Source organism: Apiospora marii (genome assembly GCF_038362585.1).
Source record: "Apiospora marii strain CBS 49790 chromosome Unknown utg000011l_segment0_segment0, whole genome shotgun sequence".
Classification (NCBI taxonomy): domain Eukaryota; kingdom Fungi; phylum Ascomycota; class Sordariomycetes; order Amphisphaeriales; family Apiosporaceae; genus Apiospora; species Apiospora marii.
The window spans coordinates 2,715,936-2,743,930 of record NW_027117382.1 but is presented as its reverse complement, the minus strand read 5'-3'; the positions used below and the strand labels follow the sequence as shown (position 1 = coordinate 2,743,930).

At 54.4% G+C, this 27,995-nt stretch overlaps 8 protein-coding genes across 8 annotated transcripts; 4 read left to right on the top strand and 4 right to left on the bottom strand.

Annotated features, from left to right (window-relative positions):
• Positions 1 to 361: 361 nt before the first annotated feature.
• PG985_013944 (uncharacterized protein) lies at positions 362 to 5,822 on the bottom strand (the record flags this gene model as incomplete). The annotated part of the gene is made up of 2 exons (XM_066833710.1): positions 362 to 2,067; positions 2,135 to 5,822. The coding sequence occupies 2 exons, from the start codon at positions 5,820 to 5,822 to the stop codon at positions 362 to 364; spliced, it is 5,394 nt and encodes a 1,797-aa protein (XP_066678450.1).
• A 2,645-nt stretch (positions 5,823 to 8,467) lies between these two features.
• PG985_013943 (checkpoint protein hus1 protein) lies at positions 8,468 to 9,087 on the top strand (the record flags this gene model as incomplete). The annotated part of the gene is made up of 3 exons (XM_066833709.1): positions 8,468 to 8,494; positions 8,584 to 8,951; positions 9,024 to 9,087. The coding sequence occupies 3 exons, from the start codon at positions 8,468 to 8,470 to the stop codon at positions 9,085 to 9,087; spliced, it is 459 nt and encodes a 152-aa protein (XP_066678449.1).
• Positions 9,088 to 11,309: 2,222 nt separating this feature from the next.
• Positions 11,310 to 12,277, top strand: PG985_013942 (uncharacterized protein; the record flags this gene model as incomplete). The annotated part of the gene is made up of 2 exons (XM_066833708.1): positions 11,310 to 11,846; positions 11,888 to 12,277. The coding sequence occupies 2 exons, from the start codon at positions 11,310 to 11,312 to the stop codon at positions 12,275 to 12,277; spliced, it is 927 nt and encodes a 308-aa protein (XP_066678448.1).
• Positions 12,278 to 13,165: 888 nt separating this feature from the next.
• PG985_013941 (uncharacterized protein) lies at positions 13,166 to 14,486 on the top strand (the record flags this gene model as incomplete). Its single annotated transcript, XM_066833707.1, has 4 exons — positions 13,166 to 13,208; positions 13,285 to 13,390; positions 13,483 to 14,386; positions 14,460 to 14,486. The coding sequence occupies 4 exons, from the start codon at positions 13,166 to 13,168 to the stop codon at positions 14,484 to 14,486; spliced, it is 1,080 nt and encodes a 359-aa protein (XP_066678447.1).
• A 1,718-nt stretch (positions 14,487 to 16,204) lies between these two features.
• On the bottom strand, positions 16,205 to 17,299 carry PG985_013940 (uncharacterized protein; the record flags this gene model as incomplete). Its single annotated transcript, XM_066833706.1, has 2 exons — positions 16,205 to 16,876; positions 16,958 to 17,299. The coding sequence occupies 2 exons, from the start codon at positions 17,297 to 17,299 to the stop codon at positions 16,205 to 16,207; spliced, it is 1,014 nt and encodes a 337-aa protein (XP_066678446.1).
• Positions 17,300 to 17,365: 66 nt separating this feature from the next.
• PG985_013939 (uncharacterized protein) lies at positions 17,366 to 18,958 on the bottom strand (the record flags this gene model as incomplete). Its single annotated transcript, XM_066833705.1, has 4 exons — positions 17,366 to 17,970; positions 18,022 to 18,343; positions 18,428 to 18,729; positions 18,835 to 18,958. The coding sequence occupies 4 exons, from the start codon at positions 18,956 to 18,958 to the stop codon at positions 17,366 to 17,368; spliced, it is 1,353 nt and encodes a 450-aa protein (XP_066678445.1).
• Positions 18,959 to 20,630: 1,672 nt separating this feature from the next.
• On the top strand, positions 20,631 to 21,347 carry PG985_013938 (uncharacterized protein; the record flags this gene model as incomplete). The annotated part of the gene is made up of 1 exon (XM_066833704.1): positions 20,631 to 21,347. One exon carries the CDS (start codon positions 20,631 to 20,633, stop codon positions 21,345 to 21,347), a length of 717 nt encoding a protein of 238 aa, XP_066678444.1.
• Positions 21,348 to 21,940: 593 nt separating this feature from the next.
• Positions 21,941 to 27,852, bottom strand: PG985_013937 (COPII coat assembly protein SEC16; the record flags this gene model as incomplete). The annotated part of the gene is made up of 2 exons (XM_066833703.1): positions 21,941 to 22,548; positions 22,614 to 27,852. 2 exons carry the CDS (start codon positions 27,850 to 27,852, stop codon positions 21,941 to 21,943), a joined length of 5,847 nt encoding a protein of 1,948 aa, XP_066678443.1.
• Between the last annotated feature and the right edge of the window lie 143 nt (positions 27,853 to 27,995).

Below are 27,995 nucleotides of genomic sequence, written 5' to 3'. Positions count from 1 at the left end.
TAGGGGGTTCAGCCTTGCCGTACGTATAGTATGGACAATAGCTAATGGCGACACGAGAGCTGATATAACCAGTCCTCTCTAGATCGGCATGGAGACTGTCTTGGAAAGGTCGCAGCTCGCTACAAGGCGTACTTGGGAGGTAAGCAAGGCCCACGAGATGCGCCAGGCTCTTCGGGGAGCTGTAGTATCTAACCATGTTCGAAATGCGTCGGCTGAACGCCCCTGCCTTGTCGCAGTGATTGATATATAAGTTTGAAGTGTGTAGACATTACGTTACGGTATAACCCGTCATAATTCTGATATAAAGTGTGACATGTACCCCGACAGGACTTGTCCACCAAGCCCCTTAGCCCCTTGCCGCTCAATGGGGCGAACTTGGCTGTGGCTCGGCAGCTGGCTCAGCAGGTGCTTCAGGAGGGGACGACGGGGTCTTGGTCTCCTCCGTTTCGGATGCCTTGGGTGATGACGGAGGCAAAGCCGGGACTGGAGGAACAGACTCGTCCGTCACAGGGCTCTTCATGCCCTCGCCATCTTCTCCTTCGGCGATGGCAGCAGCAGCGCTTGTCGTGCTTGCCACACTTCCTCCCTTAAGCCTTCTTCTACGCGAGCGCCTCTCTTCGGCAGCGCTCCTCCGTATACTGGCATCTCTGGGTTCGCCCTCACCCTCTTCAGCACCATCGCCGCCCCTCATGTCTCGGAGCAGCATCTCGGCTCGGCTAGCTAGACTGTCTTCGCCGCCTTCACTGGCGACGCTGGGGGACAGCAGCGAGGGACTCATTGCCCCCTCGCCGTTCGTGTCGGCTACACTTGTACCATCGGAACGGAGACCATTCTCGATGTCGGGGTTCTCCTCCGAGGCATCGGGTATCTTTTGGCCACTGGCAACTCGGACTTGGTGTCGATCTCGGAGTCTCGCCCTCCGTCTGCGATCGCGCTGGTCTCTTGCCTGAGGAGCCGCGGCACGCAGTTTCTCGAGCAGACTGTCCATTGCGCCGGCACTCGCAGGCGATGCCGGCGACGCGTGACCGGCTGCTTCGGCAACTGCGTTGATCTTGAGCTGGTTGGCATGCTTGCGCTTCATGGAAGCCTCGTTGCGACGACGTTGCTCCTCGGCCTGGATGTTCTTGTCACGTGACTTCTTCCACTCCTGCAAGAAGAAGGCAAGCTTGGCGAAGAAATCACGGCGGGCGTTCTCGTCGGCAGGGTCTTCACCGTAGAAGACCATGATGTCGTTGTAGGTACGAATCATCTCTTCGAGGTACAGCGACATCTGCTCCGCCTTGCGACGGGCATCCTTCATACACCGCTGAACAATGGGACTAACACGGTCTTGCGGGTGGAACTTCTTGGGGTCAGACAGACTGCCGCTGTCGAGGGTCATCTGCACATTCTTGATGTTATCGATGTACTTCTTGGCGTCGAGTTGCAGTTGCTCGATGTTGATCTTTTGCACCGCAATGACTGGTGCGATGTCGGTGGCAAAAATCTCCCATTCTGGGTACTGGTTGCGCACAATACGTTCGACCAAGTCGGCCAAAGTAGACTCGTTCTTGTCGTCCTTGACCATGCCGAGACGAGCAAGCGAGCTCAGCTTGAAACCTCGTGCTTGCTTGTTGGCATCGTTCATGTAATTACCAATGTCGAGAATCAAGCCCAGGACGTTCATCAGTGACACCGAGTCTCGGAGCGACTCGGACACATCGACCACTTGCCGAATCTTTTCGTTGATCTCATCGTAATCCGACTCGAATGTCCTCGTAAGCGAGAGAGCCCGCATCCTGCTCTTCCAGTAGTGATGCAATTCGTATGCCGTGAACAAGAAGAGCTGATCTTCTCGGGTAAGTTCGTTCGGGTCCATGTCGCGTTTGTCGTCGGCCGCTCCAGAGCTTGTCCAATCCTTGCTGTAGGGTGCCAGCTGCTTTGATAGATTGTCCGGGATGTTGCAGAGGTCTTCCTTTTGAAGGAAATCCATGACGACAGGGTTATCTAGTACCGCCGTGTCACAGTGGATGATCATCTGTACAATCTTCTCAACAGGATGTTGGGAGAATTTGGCAAGAGCAATGTCTAGAGAGAGAGAGAAACGTGAGTCAGTATACAATCATTGTCTGCAAGTCGATAGGGATGTACTTACGATAAGCTTTCCGCAGATCACCCGAAATAAGCTGCTTCTTGTCATCTTTCTTGGAGGTACCCGCACCCAGCTTCTTGATCTCTCTGGCCATGAACAGCTTCTCGACCTCATCGAGAATACCCTTTTTACTAAGCTCGAGATACTTCTCTTCCCTTTCTTGGGCAGAAGGATCATGCGCTGCCCAATGACTTGCTTCAGGGGTATCAACCTTCTCCCAATGGAAAGCCTTGAGCTTCTTCTTGGGACGGACAACAGGCAGGCCGATAGTGGGAGCAGGCGCGAAGTCATTTTGCGCAGAAAGGAATCGGCCGGACATAGCGCCGGGCATGGGTGGAGGCGGCGGAGCGCCAGGAGCACCAGGGGGTGGCGGCGGTGGCGGCGGCGGTGGTGGACCGCCTTGACCCGGCATAGGCGGCGGCGGCGGCGGAGGAGGTGGTGGCGGAGGACCTCCAGGCAATTGACCTGGCATAGGAGGAGGGGGAGGAGGTGGCGGCGGCGGCGGCATTGCACCTTGACCGGGCATGGGAGGAGGCGGGGGTGGAGGAGGGGGAGGGGGGCCACCACCGGGAACACCACCGGGGATACCACCTATTTCCCCAGGAACGCCTCCAGGGAAACCGCCGGCCTCTCCAGGAACGCCTCCGGGAATACCGCCGGTCTCTCCAGGGACGCCTCCGGGGATACCGCCAGGGGCATCGGTGATTTGGATCTTGGGTGTGGTGCCAGATACATCATCGCCGTCCTCCGAATCACTGTCGCCGTATCTCTTGCCCTTGGCTTGAATCTCACTCATCAAGTTGCTTGCCTGTCGTGGATCCATAACAGGTCTCTTCATCATAACAAGTCGTGGTTTCTCGTAGATGATATCGCCGTCCTCATCTTCCTCGCCATCTTCAGCAATAGGCTCACCCTGGGCGTTGACAGGCTTTCTTGGTATCTTGGTGTGGCGGGTGACTGTGCCCAGCATAGAGTTGGTGATGCCGTCTGGCGGTAGGCCGGAGCCTTCAGGGGCAGAATAACCATCCATTTCTTCACGCAGGGCTCGCAGACGATCTGAGGGACCAACGGTCTCGCCCCAGACTCTTCCTTCGAGCTTGTACTGCGTCTTTTGCCGCTCGATTTGCATTTGCAGCCGCTCCATGAGTCTTTCACGGTCCATGATACCTTGCATACGGACTGGGTCCTCGTCGGCGAGTTTGGAACCGCCACCTTGAGCGCTCTGCTTAATAGCTTGAGAAGCGGCAACATCTTGTGCGTCTCGCAGCATAAGATACAGCTCACGAGTCTCCAGTTCGTAGCGCTGTGCCTCCTTGGCGCGCACAGTCTGCATACTCTCGATCTCGGCTTTCAGACCATCGGCATGGCGTTTCTGGGCCTCGATGAACCTCGCCTGCTCTTCTAACTGTCTCTGAAGCTTAGCTACGAGACCATCAGCACCCAGCTCCAGCTTTTCTCTCATCTCATCGCGCTCGGCCATAGCCGCATCGGCGATTTGCCGGCTTTCCAGAGCTTCATCGAGGGCCTGTCGAGCTTCCGAGTCCGTGTGTAGCTTGTCGAGGAGACTCTGGACGGTGAAGTTGAGGCTTTGCTTGAGGTCCATGTTAGGTAACCTCCTATCCATAGCCACGTAGCTGAGCATAGAGTCCACAAGCTGGAACATGCGTAGGCGCTCTTCGCCATCGTTATCCCGGATGAGCAGCAGGTGCTGCAGGGCCGAGACGAAGTAGTCCTGGGTCTTGGTACCTTCCAGTCGTTGTTGGATGGCGTCGACAATCTGGGCCGGATCGTTGAGATCTTTGACTTCGCCCTCAAAGTTATCCTTGATGCTACTGTTCTCCCGCTCGAGCATGTCCTCGTAGTCAATAGCTTCATTGGTGCGGTAATGCTCGATCTGCTTGTCGATCAGATCGTATTGGAACGCCTCCATCTTGGTGAGAACCCGCTTGATCCCACAGGCGCCGAACTGCGCCCGCAGGTGCATTCGGAGCTGAAGATCTCGCTCCGGAGCGTCGATAATCATGTTGATGAGAATCAGGGTTGCCACCGCGTATTCCATAAGGAGGTTCTCCATGCCGATACCGCCACTTCGCAGCTCATCGCTTGCGCCGACGAGACTGCCCATCTTGCCTCGGCCGTCGATGGTGACCTCGACGAGGCGCATCCAGGCGTCGAAGCGACCATTCTCATTTTGCTGTGTTTTCACCACATCCATAGCCTGGATGACCTTCATGTGGCCGTCCCCCTCCTCCCAATGGCAGAGGAAAGTGAGAACATCGCTGACCAACTTCCTGGTTGTAAGCCTTGGCGAAATAAGAGACGTCGCAAGCGCCACGACAACCTGTTGGTGCGCGAGCGCATCGTCGGCACCGTATTTGTTGTTGAGGAGGGCCTTCAGGCACTTCACGATGTCGTACTCCTTGTCGAGGTTCTTGTCGCTGCCTTTTGCGTCTTGCGGTTGCGCGGGGCCTGTGGCAGTCTTGCGGTTGATCTTCAGGAGCACGTTGGTCAAAGCCACCTGGCCTTGACACTCAATGAACCGCTTCACCCAGCCGATTTGCTGAGTTCTGAGGTTGACCTCCAAGCTTCCGAGACCCTTCGTATCCAGGGTGTTATCCATGACTTTCCGTACGTACCATTCCGGCGAGCCCTCTTCGTCGGCGAGGGGAGTGCTGCTGCTGCCGGAACTGAAGTCGACATTCGAATACTGCCCGATCTTTGCGGTCTGCCTCCTCCTCTGTTCGCCCTGCCACTCTGCTAAGCGATCCTGATAAATAAGTGTCCACTTCTTCGAGGACGGGTATGCCGTCATCTGCCGCCGTGCCTGTTCAGGTAAGTTGTGCCAGCCTCGTTTCTGCATAAGCTCGTAGAACATCTGCTCGGTGACTCTGTCGTCATCGGGTCTCTGGAGGGCAAATCCATCCGGCCCCACGGTGTTTGGCGAGTACGAACCGCCGGGGAATTTGGTGACACGCTGGGATTCGCGGTTGGAGTTGTGCGAGGCGAAGGAGCTTTGGGATGTGGCACTCGGCAGTGCTGGAACTCTGGATAAGCGCGGTGTCGATGGTAAATCAGGGTCTCTGGCATTACCTGAAAATATACTGGACTGGTCGCTTTCTCGTGAAGCCCTTCCATTTGATGGCGCATACGGGTCGTATCTGCCCGAGTGCGTAGATGTAGCGTAGCTTCCCCGCGGGTAGCCGGCCGGAGGCCCCCCCCGGCCCCATTGCTGCAATTGGGCGGCCCGGCCGGTGCTGGCCATCGTGATGTTGTGCGTGCCCTGCGGCGGGCGCGCCGACAAGTGAGACCCGGCAGCATTTGCAGGGGGGTTAGCGTCGAAGGAGGGGTACTGGTGAAAATCACTGGTAGACTTATTAAGCTGATGTGGCAGCGGCTCTCTTCGCTGCGACATTTGATCAGGGCGTGGGAGATACTCGACGGGTATAGGACTTCGCCGATCGGGGTGGGTATCGTTGTAGGGGATGGCTGTGATGGGACCGGCCATGTGGTTTATGCCCTGCTCCGGTGTACTGGGACGATCGATGGACACGACGGAGGATTCTCTGGCATGCCGCGACTGGTGTGATGATCGAGATAGGTGCGAGGCAGCGTCGTCCTCGATGCGCTTGTCGCCCGTGTTTTTGTGCTTGCTTCGGGAGAAGAAGCCTCTGGACTTGTCGGCGGCGGACATGTTGACGGTGGTAGCGAGGGTGGGAAACCCAGGCGCGGTGAAACGCCGATGCTCCAAGCAATCCTCCCCCCGTCCAATTGCCGTATGATTGCAGTCGTTTCAATAGTATTCAATGCGGAGGGTGCCCGCGGCACACGACGCTATGCGGGATCGAGGGGGTGGGTTCGAAAAGACGCAGCGTGGGGAGGGGTTTTGCAAGATCGTGGTTTCGTCCAAGGTGGGAGGGGATCAATCAATGTGCAGAGTATGCAGTCGCCAATAAGTTCCCAAGCAAGTTGAACTGTGGCAGGTATACAGAACGGGGTACCAGATCGAGAGAGGGACGGCGCCAAGAACCCACAGTCCTCCCAAATCTTGACAAGTCGCACGGATGGACGTTGCTTTGTGAGCTTCTAGGCTTTAAGTTTCCAGGTACAGATCGGGTTTTGGTGCGCTGCTCGCTGGTGGACTACCGAGCGACGTGGAGTGGCTGGAGCCGGCTAGTGTAGGTAGTAGGCCTTCCAGTCTGTAGCGAATTGATGGGATGTTTCGGTGGGATGGCAAGAGTGTTGTAGGACGGTGGCAGGTATCTTGTTTCCTTGTCCTTTGTGTGTCGCGACGAGATCGAGCTATCTCGGTTTCAAGTTGGATCGCATCATGCACCACACGAATGGTCGTCTCTGTTCTTCGACGGGACCCGTTGTCGTTTCGTGATGTCAAAGGAGGGGATTACGGTTATCCTGGATCAGGTCCAACACGCAGCGCCTGCATGAAACAACCATAAACCACTTCTACGCCTGTGTTAGCATTGAGTTTCCGACTAGGAGGGCAAAAAAGGTCGGGTTCCCAAGAAAACAGAGTCGCCGTTGGAAAGGAAACCTTGGAGAAGCAAGATCGTGACCACCAAGCCAGGGCACCGCGAGAGGAGAATTGATTGAATGGGACCTGACTTACTGGGGGGATGTATGCTAACCTAGCACCAGAGACCCTCTCTCCGCGCAAATCAGGGAGGAGACGAGAGGAGTGCGCAAAAGATCAACCCTTCCGTTCTGTTCTGTGCCGCACCGCACGTCAATTACCATCCACCATGCAGGGGGGCAGGGGTGGCCAATTTCTCCTTCAGGCCAGCGCCGGACTATTAAAGTTCAATTCCACGTTGCTTTCTCGGGCCTCAGGCTGTCTCGATACGTGATGCTCTAGCAGTATGTAGCGCTCTTCTTCCCATACGGGCCAGGCGATGAATCAATAATTACATGTCGTGAATGAAGGGCATGTCATGTCGCATGCCGCCGCCGCCGCCTGTCCCAATAACGACGGCTCCCAGCCTTTGTTCTCGGGTGCTTTGGGGTGGTGGCAGTCTGGCTACATCTGATAGAGCGAACTCTCCTTTGCTCAAACCGGCAGGCCGATGGTCCCTTTTTTATTGTCGGTGCTGCGATCAAATACCACTTCCCTCTGCATCCCAGCGTCCCAGCGCTGACTGGTCAATTTATGGACATCCGTCCTCCCACGAACCGCCCACACCCGCCGCCCATGCCAACAAATGGCCAATTCACGTTTAATTGCCATGTTATATCAGCGTCCAGATCCATCCTGAATATGAGATGCAATTTTGCGATGTTACATGCGCGACGAGCTGCCTATGAATTCCACAGTCTCTTGCATTTGATAATGCATAAACCAGTTACGAATCGTATGGTGGTGTGCCATGTTTGAAACTTGTCACGGCTAGCCCCTGGTATGCGCTTGACTTTTGACATGATCAAGGAACCATGCATTAGGAGCGCAACCCATACCATCGGATTCCGGCGTAATAACCATTCTCATACGGGACTCGTGGAACGCTAACCTTGAGGATACGTCAGGTGAAAAGGCACGTTCTCGAAGTGTATAAGCTTAGCAGTACTCTTTCCTCTTAAGAGGCACACACTTCGGGCGCGCGAGAAAGCACGAAATATCAAGATTGCACACGCAGCAATATCTAAGAGAACAGCGCTTCGGAAAGGCTAACACGCTGCTACCCAGCATACCAAAGGCATACGTACGGGTCGTTCTAGGCAATCCATATCCCTCGCCCGCGAAAGGATAAGGGGGCAATAGGCAGGTTTAAATAGGTGGTAGGTACGCAAGCTGCGATGGGAGCGAGCGCAGTTAGGACAACTTCACTAATTGCAGAGTGTGGGGGCCCGAGCCAATAGAGCCAATAGTTGGTCGCCCGCAGTCCCAGAAGCTCAGGGGTGGGCCCATGCCGTTGATTGCTTTTGGGGCCGCCCCGAACCAGCATCGCAACCGACGCTTGGAAATGACGAACTCCATCTTTTTTTACCTGGGGGGTCTTACGTAGCCTTCGTAGCCTCATATGCTTCGCTGTACCGCAGCAAGCAGCGCATTGCCATCTCGATAATACACGGCGACGGCATCTCGCATTCACGCATTCAGCCTCGTTACCGGGTGATGAGACGTTCAGCCTGACGCTGAAACCTTCTGCTGAGCCACCCGTCTGTCTGTTTGTCTGACAGAGATCTGACCATATATTGCTTCGCGAACCTATCGTCCGCCGGGCAGACGATGCCTTGATCACACCTACCGCAGACCTGTATACCTAAATTTCTACATTTACCGTCTTTGGAAAACACGCCGAGTGTTGCTTGGGAGAAGTAGACAAGATGGGCGAGAAAGTAGCTGCCGCGAAGGTAACGAACAGCTTCCTCCGTCCAACGAGACGATCCCTCGTGCGCATGCGCGCGCGCGCCGTTCGGTGCTGTACTAACCAGCGAGGCAGACCCTGGTTATTCCAGCCGTCATTTCGCTCCTCCTCTTCGTCGTCATGAGCTATGTCCTTATTCCTCTCTGGCGCCAATACCGCAGCCGCTACAGTCACTACCTGCCCCTCGACACGATCTCGAACCACACGTCGTCCTTCCGAAGCAGACTACAGGATGCGATAGCGAGATGGCTCGTGCCGTCACAATGGCGCTTAGGAATGCGCGACCGGCTGGTCCAAGCGGACGAAGAATCGGACGCCGGGTTCGAATCGGATGGGGAGGAGCTGGAGGACGTGTTGGACAATTTGGGCGCCGATAGAAGGCACGCGCTGTCGTTGGATGCAAACGTGGACCATACAGACAGCATCAGGAGGCTGAGTAGAGAGTAAGTCTGAGAAAGAGCAACTCGAGCACAGGATCACCATTTTGGAACAGCCCAAGCTGACATTGCATTTAGCCTTGAGGAAGGTTTCAGAGACGACAGCGACGACGAAGCGGACACACGGAACCGAAGTCGGTAGTATTGGGAGGAGAGCATCGTTTCTAGCGTATATCCATTCTACAGGAGTGACCAATATCACTCCCCCATTCAAAAACAAATGATGAACATTTATTGGCCTTACCCGGCTCGGGTTGCATGTTGCACCTCTCTGGTCAAAAAGACTATTTTGGAAACGGGATACTGTGTTACATTTCCAGTTACCTACTAACACTGCTCGTGGGATTCTCACATGCGAACTCCCTCATAATAGCCCCTTGCCCATTACGGTCCCCACAACCATGGTACGGAAGTGTATCCGGGTTGACCAACACGGATCATTGCGTGCATGTGAGCATGTTATGGCTGGAAGTGAGGCGAATATATCGGTAGGTGCATGTAGGTAGTTGGAGTTCTAATGCAGTTGATACGAAGCGGTCACCCCCTCTCTTAGATAAGGGTCTTATTATAGGAAGCGTGCATATGGGGCGACTATAGATGCCCCTTATCGGTCTGTACATTTGGATTGGCACGGGATGTGTCTCATCGCTGTATGCAATTGTTCGCATGATGCACACCGACCATGCACATGATGCCATGTATTGCCCGGGGGGCTGAATAACATGTTACCGGGTAAGGCTGAGAAGGGCAAGCAGAAGAGAAGCTCTCCCCCATCATCAATTCACCCGAGCGAGCCCCCCTTCCCCTCGTTTTAGCTAGTAGATTAGACGTTCGCGGTAACATCCCACATTCCACGAGCTAACCAGCCTGCTCTTATCCACATGCCTAGCCCGAGAAGGCTTGCACATGTGTTGCCCAGTGCGGTTGTGCCCAGGAGGGTGTGTGAGTGATATGGGTTGACCAACTATCGTACTGCCCCTCTCAACTCGTCCGGTCGGAGGATAGAGGGAACGCCACGCGGAACCACCTTCCTTCTATTTGCAACGCCCACGTTAAGGCATGAGGCCAATAGCTGATGGGATTGGGGAGGGGCCGCTGCCCTCTCTACTGTACTGTAGGTTGATAGGACTCGTACTGGGAGGTACCTTTTACCCCGCAGGATTCTTTTGACATCCATCATCATTCCTCTGTCCATGAGTCGTATTGGTTCTCTCACGTTTTTGCTGTTCTCGGCGGTTTACGAAACCAGGGGCAAGCAAGCTTTCTCACTTTGGTCCTCTAACTTTAGTACCTAAAAAACATGTTGAAGCTGGAAACCCTCTCTCGTTCGTTGGTTCGCTCGCTGGCTTGCTCGCTCAGTCCCTCCGTCTCCCTGCCGTAACCTGGAGCCATCAATTCTTTGGTTGCTTGGCAAAGACCCCGGCACTAGTCGAATTAAGCACCGCCAAGTTCAACTTGCAAAGTAGAGTGAGAGAGGGATGGATGTCTAGGCGGCCAGTGGTTGGCCGCTCCGCTCGGGAGTTTTTGCTTTAGTCCAAGGTTTCGACTGCATGAGCTTCCTGAGAGGTTTTGGTTCCCTAAGGTACCTAGATGGCCTCAACTCAACCCAATCCCTCTGTGAGGTCATGTTCATTCGTGCGTCTGGACCTGTGTCCCCGAGTCAGTTTTTGTTACGGCCTTCTGCGTTCATTCTTCGGTTTTTCCATTTTCTGACACCTTTCCTCATACTTTCTTGTCGGTGTTCCATTTCATCGTCATCGATCGGGTCGGTTACTGCACGCACTTGCTGGAATTTCGTTCTCAACCATGCTGCTGCAATACGTGATCATTGGCCGGCAACGGATCTAGGCATGTTGTTACTTGAGGCCTTTCAATTCATCTTTCAGCCCGGCGACATAACCAGAGAGCTACAGCAGCAGCAGTCCTGCCTACCTACCTACATACCTGCCTGCCTACCTGCCCGCTCATTGATCCAACCCACACATGTACCCTTGTTGCATGCCAACACAACCTGAACGCAACCACCGGCCACTCACATTGGCCTAGATCTTCACATTCATACTGCAACACCCATATCCGCTCTCCCCGCCCGCCTAGCTGCAGACTTCCGACCTAGGCGTTGTTGCACGTCTGACCTAGTAGCGGGTTTTGTGGGTTACCTGACGACTGGAGGAAGAAGCACCGTACCTACCCTAACATCCCAGCATTGGCCGAGCCTGACCAGAGAGGGAGAAAGAGAGGTCTTGTATCCCAACTGAGCAGCTGCAGTGGTCGTTCATTCCTTCCGTTTTGGTTCGGATTTCGTTTTTCTTAATATCTATACTGTCAAACATCCCATCACCTGCGCATGCCCAAGACCCAAACATGTCACGGCTTGACAAGGTGAGGGCTCTGACTTTCAAGAGCCCCATGCAATTAATCAAGAAAGTGTTACCCAAGTCACGCCGCCATACCCAATCACGGGATGAAGGAGCGCTGGAGACCTCGTCTGTTGAATATGTTGCGCCCGACTCAAATCCCACACCACATCGCAGCAAAGGCGACATTATTTCCTTCAAGTCGGCCAAGTCGAGAGCTTCTATGACCAAGACGAAACCTGCCCCACCTCCACCCGAGGAGTGCCCCATCTGCCAGGATCCCGTCGGTATTCCCAATCCAGAGGGAACAGTAGAAGCGTGGACCTCATTAAACTGCAATCACAAGTTCGGCACCGTTTGCATCCAGACCTGGCTCCAGGACTCGATAGACCGAGACCCCAACGGCACTCCGTCATGCCCCATCTGTCGGGCGGCAGCTAAGCACCCAGGCTGCGGCCACGCCATCTGCCCCCCAGCCTGGACGCCCAAATATGGACGCAATACCAGATGCGGCTGCAGCTCGCACAGCATCAGGAGAGGGAGCGTCAGCTGCTGAGCGGGCGGCGACCACGAAATCGACTGCAGCGCCGATCAGGCCAGCCTCGAGCCCCTGAGCCTCCGAAACGAACGGCCGAGAAAGTGGGCGAGTGCGGCGTCTGCAAGCTGAACGAGGCCCGCCTGAAGAGAATCACAGATGCGCGCGCGGCCGTCCAGAGGGAGCGAGAGGCCCCGAGCGAGGCCGTAGGAGGGGCGTCGCGGCGCGTCAAGTCTTACTTGCCCGCCCAGATTCGTAGTATGCGATCGGGTGGCAGTAATGGGGAATTGTCTATCAGCCCCCCAGCGATGAGCCGCGAAGAACGACAGAGCCGCGTCCGAAGCGTGATCTGCAACATGCAGGAACTGGCTCGACCGAGTCGAAGCCCAACACCGGCCCCCGAAACCGCCTTCCCCCTTACAAGACGGGATAGCATCTGAGCAGGTACGGCACGGTCATGTTACCTTGATTTCGGCGTTACACAGAGGAGGAATGGGACACGGACGGTATTATGGCAGGGCCTGGGAGTTCTGAGGGTATATTGCCCGATAAGGGCCATGTTTTGAGTTTTAGAGAATCTCGCTGGGCAAACGAATATCACGCTGATGGATGGACTCTTGCCGGCTCTAGCCATGGCGGCCAGGCTAAGCAAGGTATATTACAAGAATCTTGTCGAAGTGCTGTCGGAGGATGGGCGATATTCCGGACATAGTTGGCGGGCACGTGTGCTATGGCTATACCAATGTTCTTCTTTGTTCCAGGCTGAGGGATGGTTTCTTTGATACACTAGGCGTTTTGGTGTCTCTATCTATAATTCTTGTGTTGTGGTGAGGTTCTCACCATCTCGCCACCATCATTATCATTATGACTTACACGGCCGAATCGATCTCCATGGCGGGGTATGCGTTCGTTATCAGACCAGCAGGGTAGTAAACACGAGAGAACATGTACTTACTGCAAGCTACTGTAAGCTGGGGAGGAGGGGCTAGCTAAGTAGGCCTGGGCTACCCCAATTGTGAACCCCACTTGCCTAGGAAGTGCCCCGAAACCTTAAGCCAAGCGATCGCTACAGGGAACAGGTCACAGGCAGGCACGTATCGATCTACACGACTGCGGGTAGCCTACCAGATAATTGGACTGATCAATGTGACGCTATCTTCCACTTTGATCATCGCGTCGCTGGACCGCAGGACGCGTCTGGGAAGATCGTGAACCACCAGTACCATTACTGCTAACCGGCCATTCAATCAGCACTTTGTGTCAATAATTCCACGCCCGACATCTTAGACCCGGAGGCTTCGAGTCCTCTATCCAACATATGACCCAAAATGAGGTTCAAGACCAATTTGAAAAATATTCGCACGTTCTCAAGTACAGTCGCCGCATCCGTGCATTGGTGCCAGTTTCTGGCCTGTGATTGAAAACGAGTCTAATGCAACCATTCCAGAACTTGTGGCAGCTCTTTCATCCCTCGAGAAGATCGCCTGGCTTCGCCTCGATGATGAGCATGTACGATTCACCGTGATACCAGATACCGGATCCCAAGTATGGGCGTATGTTATCCCCCTCCCCTTTCTTGCGAAGCATCTGCGCCCACCTCCCATGATGCATGCATTGCTGACCACTTTTGCCCCTTTTCGTACAGTCTCCTACCCATGGAATTCATCTTCGACAATGTCCAATTGCAATCCGCCGAGGCCCAGAATACGATCAACCTTGAGCTTCCTCTCGTCCCACTGCAACGGGCCCTCAAATCCGCACTCAATGCGACTTCGGCCAGTTTGCGCCTGACGAAGAAGGACGGCATTCCCATACTTTCCATGACCATCCAAACATCGACCGTCGCTCAGGGCAATCAAGCCGGAGGGCAGGGCTCATACTCTCGCTTTTCGCGAGGAGACAACAACGGCCCTGGGCATGTCGCTGGCGGGTTTGGCGACGACGACGATGGCATTTTCAACATCGAACCCCTGGAGACGCATCTGCACCGCGAGAGGGAGAAGATCATCACGCAAGACATACCGGTGCGCGTTCTACATCCAGATAATGTCGAAATGATTATGCAACCCAAAGTCCGCGAGCCGGATGTGCATATCCAGTTGCCCCCTCTCCTGCAGCTCAAGGCCATCTCAGACCGTTTCACGAAACTCGCCGCGGCATCAACGCGAGCATCCAACTCGGCGGTTGCTACGGCGGCGACGTCTAATCCCAAACTGGAGCTGTCGGCCAACATGCACGGGTCCCTGCGTCTGTCTCTGACCACCGACACTCTTGATGTGACCTCGCAGTGGGATTCTCTCGAGAACCCGGAACTTGACCCATCACAGTTGCATTGCCCTCTGGAAGAACATCCTTCGACCATATTTCGGGAGGCCGGGCCCGATAAGTGGGCCTCGGTGAGAGTAGACGGCAAGGACTGGAGTAAAGTCCTCAGCGTCGGCCGGCTCGAGGGACGGGTTATTGCATGCTTTGCAGATGAGCATGCCCTGATTCTGTACGTCTATGTACCGCAGTATGATGACGTACAAGGAGAGGACTGTGTTGTAACAGTAAGTGCTTTTCATTACCTTCTTTTCTACTAGATAAACAGCTTGTTGTACTCGAGGCTGACCGAACGTGCAGTACTATGTATCATCATACAGCGCATGAGCGTAATTGCAGATCCGCTTCTTGCGATATCTTTGCAGGCAGAGAACATGTAGATGGGCATGGGGCGGATAGAAATACTGTGGCTACGACATTAGAAATGAATGAGATGGACCTATTGATAACGAGCACATGATGAAACGATACAGCATAGAGGCGTCAGTTCATACAAGGCAGATACCTGATTCTCATAAAGAGGGATGAGCAGCTGGATAAAATGTTATATACCCATGATAGAACGAACAGAGACAACAGGCCATGTGTCTTTATTTGCTTGAAAAGAAATTGGCACCCTAGCCACTGCTGATATGTCCACCAAGGTGCCATGCTTCTAGTGTAAATTCCGACGATGGCCTCCTAAAGTCTCGCACTTAGGCAGGTCACAACTGGCCTGTATTCACTACCTCTTCACCCTTCCTTCCCGTACGCAGAGAAATCTGTTGATTGTTCCCACCCTTGCATTCAATTTGGGATTCACTTGCAGCCAGGCTTCTGCTTAAGGGAAGCCCTCTGAGTTTCCTCCTCGATCTGACCATTTTCCTCTTCTCCATCCTCCAGTTCCGACCTGCCTTGCATTTATTGCGAATCAAGGCAACTTTCCCTCTCCTTCGTTTACGCCTCGAGATAAATTCTCTCGTCACCAACATAAACAAACATATCCCATCCAGCTTGGGATTATTTGTTAATTCATTTAAGGGCTTCTGGTTATTGAAGGTCACCCACCACACCACCCTCTCCCTTCTATCTCTCAACCACTCGCTTGGTTCCATCCTTCGTCACCCATTGCACGTCGCGAAGCATTGGTTTTTCTCTTCTTCTTCTTCTTTGCATAGGATTTTCTTCCGTCTTGCAGTCATCTGTCATTACGTCCCTTTTTAAAGTAAAGGTAAGTTGCCAGTCCATATGTAGGAAACTCCCTCACCTCATCCCACCCTCTCATCTTGCCTTCTCATTTTGCCTTGACATCTTGCCTTTTAAGTGAGAAGGGTCTTCACACGAACTTCAAGCACCTAGTGAAGTTACTGCAGACGACCAGCAGAACGACTCGTTGCAGGTCACAGCTGTTTGGCCTTTCACTGTCCATCCCACCGTCACGGACTATCCCAGCGCCAGCTACCTCAGATCTTGAGAACCAACTATGGTTGCTCAATTGGATCAATTGTCTAACAATCCATGATAGGCATCGTTGCGCATGAATGTCAACACACCCCACCCAGAGGTCCAGAGTTCCTGCACTCTCACCTGATTTACAATTTTTTTCTGTTGCCAGGTAAGTCAATAGCAGTATCAAACCTCCCCTCTTGACGCTGTCCAAGCAACCATTGTACATGCTCATGTACCTCGCCAACGGCCAGCGGTTCAGGCTTGATCATCCTCACCTCACCAACACCAACACCGCCGTCAGCCCAGCTACCTCTTGCAGACACAAAATTCCATTCCTTTCCTCCAAACTGTATCCCTCCCATTTCAACATTTCTTTTGGCCTTCGGGAATGATAAGAACCTTACTGACTTACGCCACATCAGGAAGGAACAGTAAACATTCGACTGCCACACAACAGCCCTCAATAAACAACACACATCTTCTATCTGTCACTGCCAAACATCACCATGGCCGACGAATTTGGTGACACTAGAGATGGTGTCAAAAAACACTCATTCGAGGGTCCGGCCCTCGAGCTTGCTGCCATGATTGTTCATGGTTTCAGTGCCGCCAAGGAGTCAAGCCCGGTCCAGCGCAAGGCATTCGAGGTCATCAATCTCATCATGAATTCGCCCATCGATGCCGCTCATTCTTCTTCTGCCGAGCACGCTGACGCCGCCAACCAAGCCGGCGAAAAGCAAAGCACCAAGAGTGTTGATGCTCGTCACGACTTCGGCTCCTTCGAGGAGCTCCCAGCTGCTACTTACGCCAACCGCGACTTCAACGATCTGACCGAGCACCTGATCAATAGCTACAAGGAGCAGATCAAGGACCAGCGCGCTCTTATCGAGCATCTGTGCCAGGAGCAGATCACACGCGGCGACCTCAAGGAGCAGATTTACAAGTTGCACGAGCTTATTCAGACCGAGCAGGTGGCTATTGAGAAGCTCAATTCGGATCTTCGCGTCTGCCGCGCTCATGCAGGCTTCCATATTGACAAGATCATCGACCTGCGCACGCGAATCCGCGAGGAGATCGCATCCGAGCGCAATGGTATGTATCTGGAGCAGGCCGCGATCCTCGAGAAGAATGCCATGGCCCGCATGGCCCAGAACGACGCCTGGGAGGATGAGCTGCAGGACAAGCTTGACCGAGGCATCGAAGCCTCCCAGAGAGCCGTCACTTTCCTGGAAAAGATCCAGCAGCTGAACGACGGTATCCGAAAGTACGAGAAGAGCAAGGGAAATGGTCTGTGGTCTGACAGTAATGATGAGAGTTCGGAGGCCAGTGATGGCTCATTTGGCCCGCCATCCTCGGAGGCTGCCACGCACAGCGTCAACAACGACGATCGCTCCCCCTACCAGGCCTACGTCGAGGATGAGATGAGTAACAGCGACAACTCGCTGGACCAGCGCGACAGCAATGCCATGGGATGGGGTGACACTAAAGAAGTCCATCGGGGCCTCCGTAGCGATTGTTGGGGTTGCGGAATCAACCAACAGTGTGATCGGCATAGACCTGGCTGGGGTAATGCGTCTGTTACGAGCAGCGAGCCTGTTCCTCATCGTACCCTCCACGACAACAACGAGCTCTACAAAGAGCACGGTGACCAAGGTTTGTACAGCGAAGAGGACCCCCAAGAAAGAACTGAGCGGGAACAGCGCTGCAAGCATTGCGGCGAATGCATTGCTTGGTGCTCTAGTTGGGGCAACCAATGTGCTTTGAACATAGGCTGGGGCCTAGCCTCCGATGCTAATGAGAGCTTCGCTTGCAGCGCTCCCCCTTCCGAGGCCAGTCAGGACAGCGTCAAGCCCAACTACAAGCCCGGCGAGTATATCGATGGAAGAAAGGTGGTCTGCATTGATGCCATGGGCAACGCGGTCATGGCGTGTGATTCCGAGACGGATGAAGACCAGGAGGATGAGCCGAAGTTCTTCGAGGGTGCGGAGCTGGCTACAAATGGCCTTCCCAAGGCTTTTATGCAGTACATCGAAGACTACATGGTCTCTTTCGATTCGGACACGCCCAAGGATTGCGACCAGTCGTTCACGTACGTCTGCGATGGTCCCTGGGAAGGTCTCATCATCTTGGGCCCGCATGTCGGTAAATACGCCCACGGATGCAAGCCTCCCACAGAGGCTCAAATCGTCGAGAGGATAGTCTGGTCGACGCCCCGAAAGCCCGAGGACCCATTCGTAGGCCCGATCGGCAAGATGACGTCGAATTGCAATTCCCACGATGGCGTCGAGAAGCAGGATTGCCCCAAGAACAGCAACGCCCTTGAGCCATATTTCTATGGGGGTTGGGGGGAGGAATTGGACGGTTGCGGGCTGCCCAAGGCCTTCTGGGAGTACGAGCGGCAACATCCGACCGAATACAAAGTGAACCGCTCAACCTGGGGCGACGAATCTGGCGATGACCATTTCGTATATGTCGCCAATGGGCCTTGGGAAGGTCTGGTAATCAACGGCCCGCATATGGGAAAGTACCGCGCCGGGTACAGGCCTCCTATCGAAGAGGAGGTAAAGGACGCTTGGGGCAATCACTGCTCTAAACACTTCGTCGACTCTCAAGATGGCCCCAAGGGTGATAACCAATCTGACCATTCCATCCCTGATGGCCATTTTTGGGGTGGAAAGCCCAGTCAGGTCCTGCAGCCACGGAATCCCACCAACGAGCCTCGTCGATTTTCGAGAGAGGATGTAGACGAATCCGGACTGCCCACAGAGTTCAAAATGTTCGCACAGGTCTATAAAACGGGATTCCGCACTGGCGATGAATCTGGCGATGTCTTCACGTACGTCAAAAACGGGCCTTGGCTGGGTCTCATCGTCAGCGGCAAGCACCGCGGCAAGTACGCCTTCGGACATGAGCCTCCTACAGAAGAGGAGATCATGGAGTATAGCACATTGGCTCACGAGCGCCCTTGGGGCCTCGATTGGGAGACCCAGGATATTTGGTATGCTCAATGGTCTGCCGACTTCTTGGGCAAGGACTCCGATCAAGCCAACACAACTCTCCATGACAACTACGACGACAATCAACACAAGCTCCAGGTCCAAGACCGAGAAGCCGAGATCGATGAGCTGAAGCACCGACTTCACTGTGAGAAGGTCGAGGCCGTATCACAGGCTAAGACCCTGGCTGCCAAAGAGGCTGAGATCCAGGCTCTGACCGACGAGCTCCAGCAGGCCCGTACAGCCCTTACCACCACGGCTGCCGACCGCAAGCCCAGCCAAAGCTCTGACTTCTCTATCCTCGGCCGTACGCCCACTTCTTCGCAGCAATCCGACAGTTCCACGCCAGGCTGGTTCGTTATGAATGAGACTCATCGAGAGGACGCCCCTACTGAGAAGGAGGTGATGGATAGTTCCTGTCGTGCTTCATATTCGATGTCGCCACCTCCTCTTCTGAAACCCGAGGCGAGTTGGTGGTAGTCTCCTGGCCTTGCTTGGCCAGCAATGGAGTCATCACGAAGCCTATAGTTATGGGGAGGTAGTGCGGTTGAGCTTGAAGAGTTCACGGATCTCAGGATGTCTCTGAGATGATGTTTGTTGTGCGAGGAGGGCTGCGATTTGCGAAACGCGGACAAAGAGCACGCATCATCTGAAGAGTAGACTCACCAGCAGAGAGGACAATGAACAGGTGACGTTACACAGCGATTATTTCACGCTCATCTGGCTTGGAGCTAGATACGCAATCCATGTTTGTACACTAGATAGGTGCTTGACCCATAGATCAATAAACCCTGGAAACCCAACTTACTATTGTATTCTGCTCTTGTGATAGGATCGATCACTAAAATGGCACTACCGTCAAGCGACCGCTGGAACAAACCGTACTTTGCCTATAGACGTACCATTTATCACTCCACTTACTCCCGGCTACGCTGAAGAATTAGTGATGTTAAGCCTCTTTATAAATAGGTAGGACTTTTCTGTTTCCTTCTCTTCCTTTTTTGCAATAGTTGTTCGATTGAATTAGTAGCTTCTTGAGGTATTAAAGACTGGCCGATTTATTCTCTTAGGCACTTTGGCCGTGTCTACGATCTGGGAGCTTCTCTATTGCTAAACCTTCCAGGAATATTAAATAGAGTGTAAAGCACCATCTCTGTCAGTCTATTGCAGATGCTAGCCATCTATCTGGCAAGATAGAATATTGCCTGACCATGGGATAGCTAGATTAACGTTAGATGGCTAACTGATAATACAGGTTTAACTGGTAATATTTAATTCATTGGACGTAAACAAAAGTCACCAGGTGAAGCAAGACTGGTTGGGTAACCATCACAGTAAGGCTCCTAGATTCATGTACAAGGTAACAAGAACATTTATAATGCCATCCTATCCCGGGCACTCTCTAGTTGTGGTTATCACAGAGACAGGGTAGGCGTGATAATGCCCAGGCAAAAAGCGACAACAGTAGTAGCCCTAAAGTGAGGTACCTAAACAGTGAACATAGTTAGTGCATGTATTATCATGGTCGGCCTCTTTCACTGAGAATATCACCACGCCGCGTCGTGGGCGGGCAACTACGTAGACCGAGCAGCCGGCAACAATCGTTGTATCCCCTTCTCCCTCTCTCATTCAGTCTGACCTCAGCTTGGGACGCGTTATTTTCTTCATAATGCCCAAGCTTCTTTCTCTATCTGTGAACGAATGGTCTATCACACAAAGCCCGATTCTTGATAATATAATAATCGGCACGCGTAAGGCAAGGCAACAACAACAATCGCGCCCAAAGTAAGAAAACACCGCCTTCGGTCTGCCAATAGATCTGTCAGTACTAGCGTGAGTCCTCTTCCATCTCGTCTTTCACGCTCTCGTCACGGGCAAAGCATATGTTTTGTTCGTTTCTCTTGCCAGCAGACTCAACCCAAACACCCTCAACTCGACCCCATCACAATACGTCGACCACTCGCGTCAAGCCGTTTACACCCACTCTCCAACCTCACTTACAAGACCACACACATTCACATCCCAAGCCAGAAGAATTCTAGTTACCATGGCGGGCTTCAACAAGAAGAAGAACAACAAGAAGGGCGCCAAGGGCCAGAAGAAGAATGGCAACAAGAAGGACGAGATCAAGGACGACGTCCCTGTCTCTGCCGCCACTAACACCACCACCCTCGCCGACGCCCCCGCCCCTGCTGCCGAGCAACACAAGCAGCGACAGTACCTCACCGCCGCCGAGTTCGCCGCCGACCGCGAGGAACTCACCCAAGAGCTCCAGAAGATCCTCAACAGCCTGGCGGAGCAAAAGGCCTGGCCCGACTCCGTCCTCGCCGCCCTCCACTCGCCCGAGCTGCACGAGCTGTTCGCCCAGCACGTCGCCCTGCTGCGCGACGAGGCCAAGGTGTTCGAGGGCATGGAGGAGTGCGGTGACGGCGGCGATGCCTCCTACCTCAACGCCGTCCTCCTGACCTCGTTGGCCGAGCGCGCCCTGATGGAGCACGCCGCCCTCAAACGCCGGGTCCGCCGCTACAACTACGTCCACCCCCCTCCTCCTCCTCCTCCCAAGGAAGGCGAGCAGCACGGCGAAGGACGCGAGCTGTCCGAGGAGGCCACCGCGTTTCTTTCCAAGCACCGCAGCACCCAGGCGGAATTGCAAGTCCAGCTCGCCGCCAAGCTCGAGAGCGCCCAACTGAACCTGGATGCCACCAAGCGCCACGTCTCCGGCTATCGTGCCCAGAAGGAGTTGGAGAAGGCACAGAGTAAGTAGTATTCATCCATCTTACCCAAAACAAATCTCAACAGAAAAAACTTTGGTTTGCTAACTAATATCCAATCGCAGAGTTGAAGAAATAGGCTGCTGCGAATGCCTCTGGGTTAAGAACCTGCTTTTGGGGAAGGAGCAAAGGCCTGGATAGCACACACAACTGCGGATGCCATGACTTTGGGGCTTGAGAGAAACAGAGCAAGCATTGGGATCTGTAGATACAGACAGAAGAAATATGATCAATAGAAAGAAACATGGCCCACGGAGGCGCCCAGGTTATTACAAGACTCGCTAAATTCTAATCTACAAGTTTCGGAACCGAAAGCAATCAATATACACGTAACACCGTTGGGGTCCAGATATCCTTTCCATCAGTCAATGAGGGGCAGGTCTCAACAACGTCTGATCGTTGCTGTTCGTTCGTAAGGTTGTTTCCATCTTCTCCGTCTTGTCCTTCTTCTGGCACACGCCATATATCATGTCGCGTGTTGTAATAAGTGTCATCGTCGTTACCCCTCATTCCCCGAAAAGTCATCTGTCGTATCTCTTCCTCTCCTGCCTCATATCATATCAAATCAGATCAATAATAAACTTCGTTATTTGGCCATGACATCCACGTAACGACCCTTACGAGCCTTCTTCGCACCGGCCTTACGCGGGCCCGCGGCACCCAGGAGATCGTCGATGCTGCTAGCGTTGCTAAGCGAAGTGGCCGGCCGACTTGGGGGTGCCATAGTGAGGCCCTCGCCGCTGGTGTTACTCATGGCGCTCATGTTGCTCATGTTGCTGACACTGCGACCCATGGGCGGCGCACCACCCATTGCGGGACCAGGAATGTGCAGACTGTCGCTCGACATCTGTTGTTTGAGCCCGCTCACGCTTCTCATGGGAGGACCACCGGGAGGCGGCGGCGTACCACTTCCCATAGGAGGGGCAAGGCCGCCACCAGGGGGAGGTGGCGTGCCATTGCGGGATGCCGAACGCGGCGGGGGAGGTGTTGCGCTCTTAGCGGGCGTGTTTTCAGCACCGGCCTTTTTGTTCACCCAGCGCTTGGCATCGGGGTCGTAGACAAAGGAGCTGGCTTCTCCCAGGTTGGCCCTCACAGCCTTCGGAGCTTCGGCCTGCTCCTTCTTGGCACCGCCGCCACCAAACAATCCGCCAAACCAGCCCTTCTTCTGGGACTTGGCTGCCTCAGCACGTTTGGCTGTGATGTATGTCAGTAAACCGCTGGAACGTAACAATATTGGAGTTTATCAATCAGTGACTTACCATCTTCCTCGGCCGCCTTTCGGAACAGCTCCTGGTTCTCTCGGTCCTTCTCGGCCTTGCTCTTCTCGGCCGGTTTCTTCAGAGCAGGGATGTCGTCCTCGTCATCGTCCATGAAACTCTTCTTTTTGGGCTTCTCGGCAGCTTCTTCAGCATCGTCCTGACCCGGCTCATATGATGGGGGTTCGAAGCCGTACGAAGGTGGCTCGTATCCACCACCGTTGGTGGCGGGTTCCTCTGCCGACGCATCAAACGTGTTGAGCGTGGGAGGTTCGTAGCCGTATGAGGGAGGCTCGTAACCCGAGTTTCCGGTAGTTTCTGCGCTGGGTGCCTCTGCTTTGACTTCGGTAACTGGGGTTTCTGGCACCGCAGAAGCACTCTGGGAACTGTATGGCTCAAATGATGCATACGGGTTGCTGGTAGGCGCTACAGATGCAGGTGCAGACGCAGCTACAGGTGCAGAGGCAGGAGTTTGAGGAGCATAAGGAGAGCTTGAGGCAGGCGCGGCAGGGACCGGCTGGTAACCATACGTGGCAGCCGAGCTGGCCTCCGGAGTGTATCCACCATGCATAAGACTTGGTCCAAGTTGCGAGGGAAGGTCGAGAGAAGTACGACTGTGTTCGCCGGAAGTGCGCTCCATTGAAGAACGGGGCACAGGGTGGTAGCCAGCATTGGGTTCATACGATGATGATGGTCGGCCTGCGGCAGGGGCATAGCGAGACCCAGCCCGGTTTGTAGGAACAGGAGCAGGAGTTCCGTAGGAAGCGGCTTGTGTTGCGTTTCCATAAACGTCTCCAAAGTTGGAAAGCGATGGAGAGCGGCTCACTGCAGGTGTAATCCGAGAGAAAGGACCAGCTTCGCCCTCAACAGGTGCGCCATCTGCGTTGCCATCATTCTCGTCTCCGGCAACGAATTTGTTGAACTTACTCCACATAGAGTTGGACACCTGGTTCATGCTGGGCTTGGGAATCCATGAAGACGACGACTCATCCTTTGGCGCCAGCTTCAGTCTCTTCGACAAGTCGTCGACAGCGCTTTCAAGCATAGGATGATAGTAGGGCGATCGCCTTGTCTGGGACGAAATGGAAGCAATGATGTTGTCGCAATACTGCAGAGCCTTGTCCCTGATGCCGTATTCAGCCAGAGTCATGGCATGTTGATACTTGTATGCAGCCAGATGCGGGCAGCCGTTGACGAGGTTGGGGCCACCTGTTAGAGAGAGCCCGTACTCGTAAACCTCGCTCAACAGCAAAGCCTCGGTCTCTTTTGTGAACTGGTCAGCTTGGCGTTTGTGGTCTGCGCCGACAAGCACAAAGTTGGCCTTGGGATCGTCCAACCCGCCAAACACCGCGTGCTGACGGGCAAACATGAAGCAGATGTGGGCTGCTTCGGCTCGCCCATAGCTCCCAAGCAAGTTTCCAAGCGATGTGATGGCAGCAACATCGGCGTTACTCCGGTTGCCCAGGATAAGTCCCAATGTTTCTCGCCACTTGTCCAAGCCATCCAGCTCATCCTTGGAAGGTTCGATGGTGGCGGATGTCGACATCAACTTCAAACCGGCCCGAGCATGGCTAGGAACCAGTTCATCAACAGACTCCTCGTGATTGCCGGATAAGACGCCGTAGAGGGCGGCAAGGGACTCGTTGCTGTGTCCAGGCTGGTTGACCTCTTTCTTGACAAATTCCTGAGCAACTTGCTTGTAAAGGTCTCCAGTTACCGTGTTCGCAATAAGCATCGCATGCCCCCAAAGTCTCTTGTCAGCGGCAGCCCAGACTGCCTTTTCGCGTTCGCCCATCAACAAAGACCGCTTGATCTGCTCCACGGCCGAGGAATCGACAGAATCCGACTGCAAAGCAGTAGCAGCCGACATCGCACCTTGCGAGGTGGCTCCAGCCAATGCTGATACAGGTTCAATCTCGCCTTCGAGGTCAGGAAGCAAGATTTGCCGGACGGCCTTCTCAACAGCTGGGTTGCCGTCGAGCATACCGTCGTGTTCAACAAGAACTCGCAATACCTTGAGTAACAGAACCCTCTCTACCGCTCTCTTGTCTTCGTGTGATAGATGGTGATGATATGTCACATGGGGCAGGGCTGCGTCCATTAAATCGATACCGGTTGTCAACCAAGCGACAGTCTCCTTCTTCTTCGATTTGCCCTTCAATGGCCCGGGGAACTTCGCCAGGAGGTCCTCAAGCGGCTGAATGTCCTTTACATGCTTGATCGTCACCTCTCCAGGGCTGCGAATGACCATGGGGGCATTACCCGCCATGCCATAGCGAGGAACATCCTTGGGGAAGGATGTGACGATAGTTCCACCCACACCCCAAGAAATGAGAGGAGCGCCTCTCCATCTGCGGAGTGGGTCCTTCTCCCGCCCATCGGTAGGGGCGACAAGGTTCACAGACTGAGACATGCCCCGGACTCGCGTTGTTGGTGGTGACTTCTGTGTGGCGGATATCGAGCGAGGCGAAGTGACTCCGTGTACAGAAGAAGGCCTTGGGATGGCTGCAGTCCTATTGCCGCTCATCGCCCCCGGAGATTGAGTCTGAGAGCGAGGCGGGGGGCCGACACTCGAGTCTCTAGGCATAAGCCCCGCAGGATGAGCCTGAGGAGCATAATTCGACATCTGGCGTTTAGGGGGAGATAGAGTACTGGACATTGAGGGGCTCATCGGCGGAGGCGGTGTCCTTCGGACCTCCTGGGGACTGTAACGTGCAGAAGCAGGCGGTACCCCCGAGACTGATCGAGCTATGGGGGGTTGTTGCGACGCAGTCACGTCTTCATCAACTTCCTGGGTAGTAGGGAGAGATGACAACCTGTGCAGACGAGGGTCAAACTGAGACGAGGCGCTTCGTGCCATTTGGAAACTGTCACTGCCAGCAGGGCTGGGCATTTTACCTCCCTGCCGATCATGCGATACTTCAAAATGCGCAAGTGGGCTTGAGGTTCGCGGCTGGTGGGCGAGAGATGGTGGCGCTACATAGGAGCCGCTTGTGGAGCGAGCTGGGGGAGCTGGAGGAGCTGGGGAGTATCGGCTAGCTGCCGCAGGCGCGGGCACAGGCGCAGGCCCATTTGTGGGGGGCGCTGGCGAGTATCGACTGGTTGCAGGAGCGCTCGGCTTTGGAACAGTATTCGATTGCAACGAAAGATACGGGCTAACACGTTCAGGGGCAACCAAGCCGCCAACACCTGGAGAGGCTTGAGGTGGACCATTCTGGCCAGGTGGCGACAGTAAAGGAGATGACATTGGCGGCGGCGACATGAGTTGTTGCGTTGGTGGAGCTGTGCCAGACGGAGGGCCGGCTGGCGGGCCAGGTGGCTGAGCGTAGGGGTTCTGGCCAGGTGATGTGACAGCACTGTGACGGGAGCCCGGCCGAGGCCGCGATACCATAGGTAGGTCTTCGAAGAAGCTTGGTTTGGGTTTGAGTTGGGGTGTGGTCTTTGTTGACGGCGGGGATTGGCTGGCAACTGAGGTCGCCGGAGGAGGGGCCAAAGGGGGGGCTTGATTATACATGCTCGTGGATCTAGGGGGGGCAACTGGAGGTGCAGATGGAGCCTGGGTGTTTCGTGGGGCCTGTTGCATGCTGGTGCGTTTCTGTACAGGCTTCACTACGTCCATCGGCAAGTCGTACGGAGAAGAGTAGCCGCCTTTGGCCTTGTCCGCGAAGCTCTGCGCCTTGGGCAATTCGGGCTTGGGGGGAGGGGCTCCATACCCGAGTCCAGTCGGTGGTGCCGTGCTCGGATGTATAAAGCCAGGCGCATAGTTCTGTTGGAGCTGTGGTACAGCAGGCGATGAGTTGAAGGTATTGAGGGTCTGGGGAACCGGCGGTTGAGGGTTGCTAGGCATATACCGCCCGTTGGTACCTGAAGGTGTGGGGGCAACTCCTTGTGAAGCTGCTGGTTGCGGCTCTGGTTCGTCAATATCCTCCAAGAAACCTTCGTCGTCACTCCCGAAGAAGTCGGCAGGATCCAACTCCTTCGACTCGGCACCGGGCTCTTCCAGGAGAAAATCCTCGTCCTCGTCTTCAGCAAATGCCTCGGCCCACTTCGCATCCAAATTGACAGGCTCGTCTTGCTTCGTCTCGCTTGTTTCAGTTGCCTCTCCATTGTGGCCTTCTTGGGTCTCGCCTGCTGTTGTGGTGTCTAAAATAGGGTCGTCCGCCTCGGCGATAGTAGGTGTTTCTGGTTCGAACTTGGTTAAAGTTTCTTGCTGGCCCGGAGAGATGCCGGTGAACAAGCTCGTATCCTTCCGCTGCAAAGAAAGGTTGCCAATACCCAAATCATCAACCTCCTGACGCGAGGCATCTTGGATATTGCTGAAGAAATCATCTCCGTCATCAGCGAAGGTGCTGTCGAAGCCAGGCACTTCCTCCGCTTGTCCATTGGAGGTCTCGTCATGCTGACTTTGAGGGATCAACGGCAAACCCTCTTCGAATCGAGTTTCAGACGCTTCCTCCCCTGCGCTTGGCAACTCCCCGCCCATTGTTTGTTGAAAGGTATCATCGGAGGGCTCTTCAACCCCAGCGTCATGATCAAATGAGCTTGGAAAGTCGGAGAGCTCGGCATTCTCAACCTGGTCGTTTCCTTGCTCGACTTCGTGCATAATATCTTCTGCTTGCGTCGCCGGAGGTGGCTCTTCCAACCGCGCCTCATGCGCATTTTCAATTGGCGGCACCGGCGGGAACGAATTTGTCCTGTCGCTCGGGGACATGAACCTAAAAGGGTCGGTCTCGGTGCGTTGAAGGCTAAATTCCGATTCGCCGTCGTCGTCGCTCCAGATAACCTCATGTGCAGTGCGGGTAAATGACATGGTACTCGAGTGCTTGGTTGATTTGATAGCCACGGGCGAACCCAACTCGGGATTGGACTCGAACGTGACTTCTTGATCGTGGCTAGTCGCCTGTTCGGGATCTGATGTGTGCTGAGATGGCGGGACTTCCTGGTCTGGCGCGTCGCCTCCAATGTCCCAAGCCGCAGCAGCTTCGGGATCGTCGTCATCGAAGTAATTCGAGGCCGACGTCTCGTTGATGTTTGCTTGGTCCGCGGCGGGCTCGGGTATCGTTTCGGAGGCGGCTGTTTCTTCTTGGTGCTGCATTGGCGCGGTTTCCGAGCTCGGCTCTGGAGAATGTGTTGAGTCTTCGCGCGGCACCTCTGGCTGTGAAGACCACGCGACGTGTTCTTGGGTGTGGTAGTTTGGCATCATGGCAGGGTGCCATGACGCTGAAGAGGTATCTGACTCCATGATTATCGCAAATTAAACAGATATCGAAGCCGAGAAGCCCGGGGCACCGTTGAAATAGGTTACTAGATGAAGAAAAGCATGGTGGTTAACAACCGAGGGTGAGAGGGTTGGTGTGAGGTTGGAAGGACGGAATCAGCAATGGT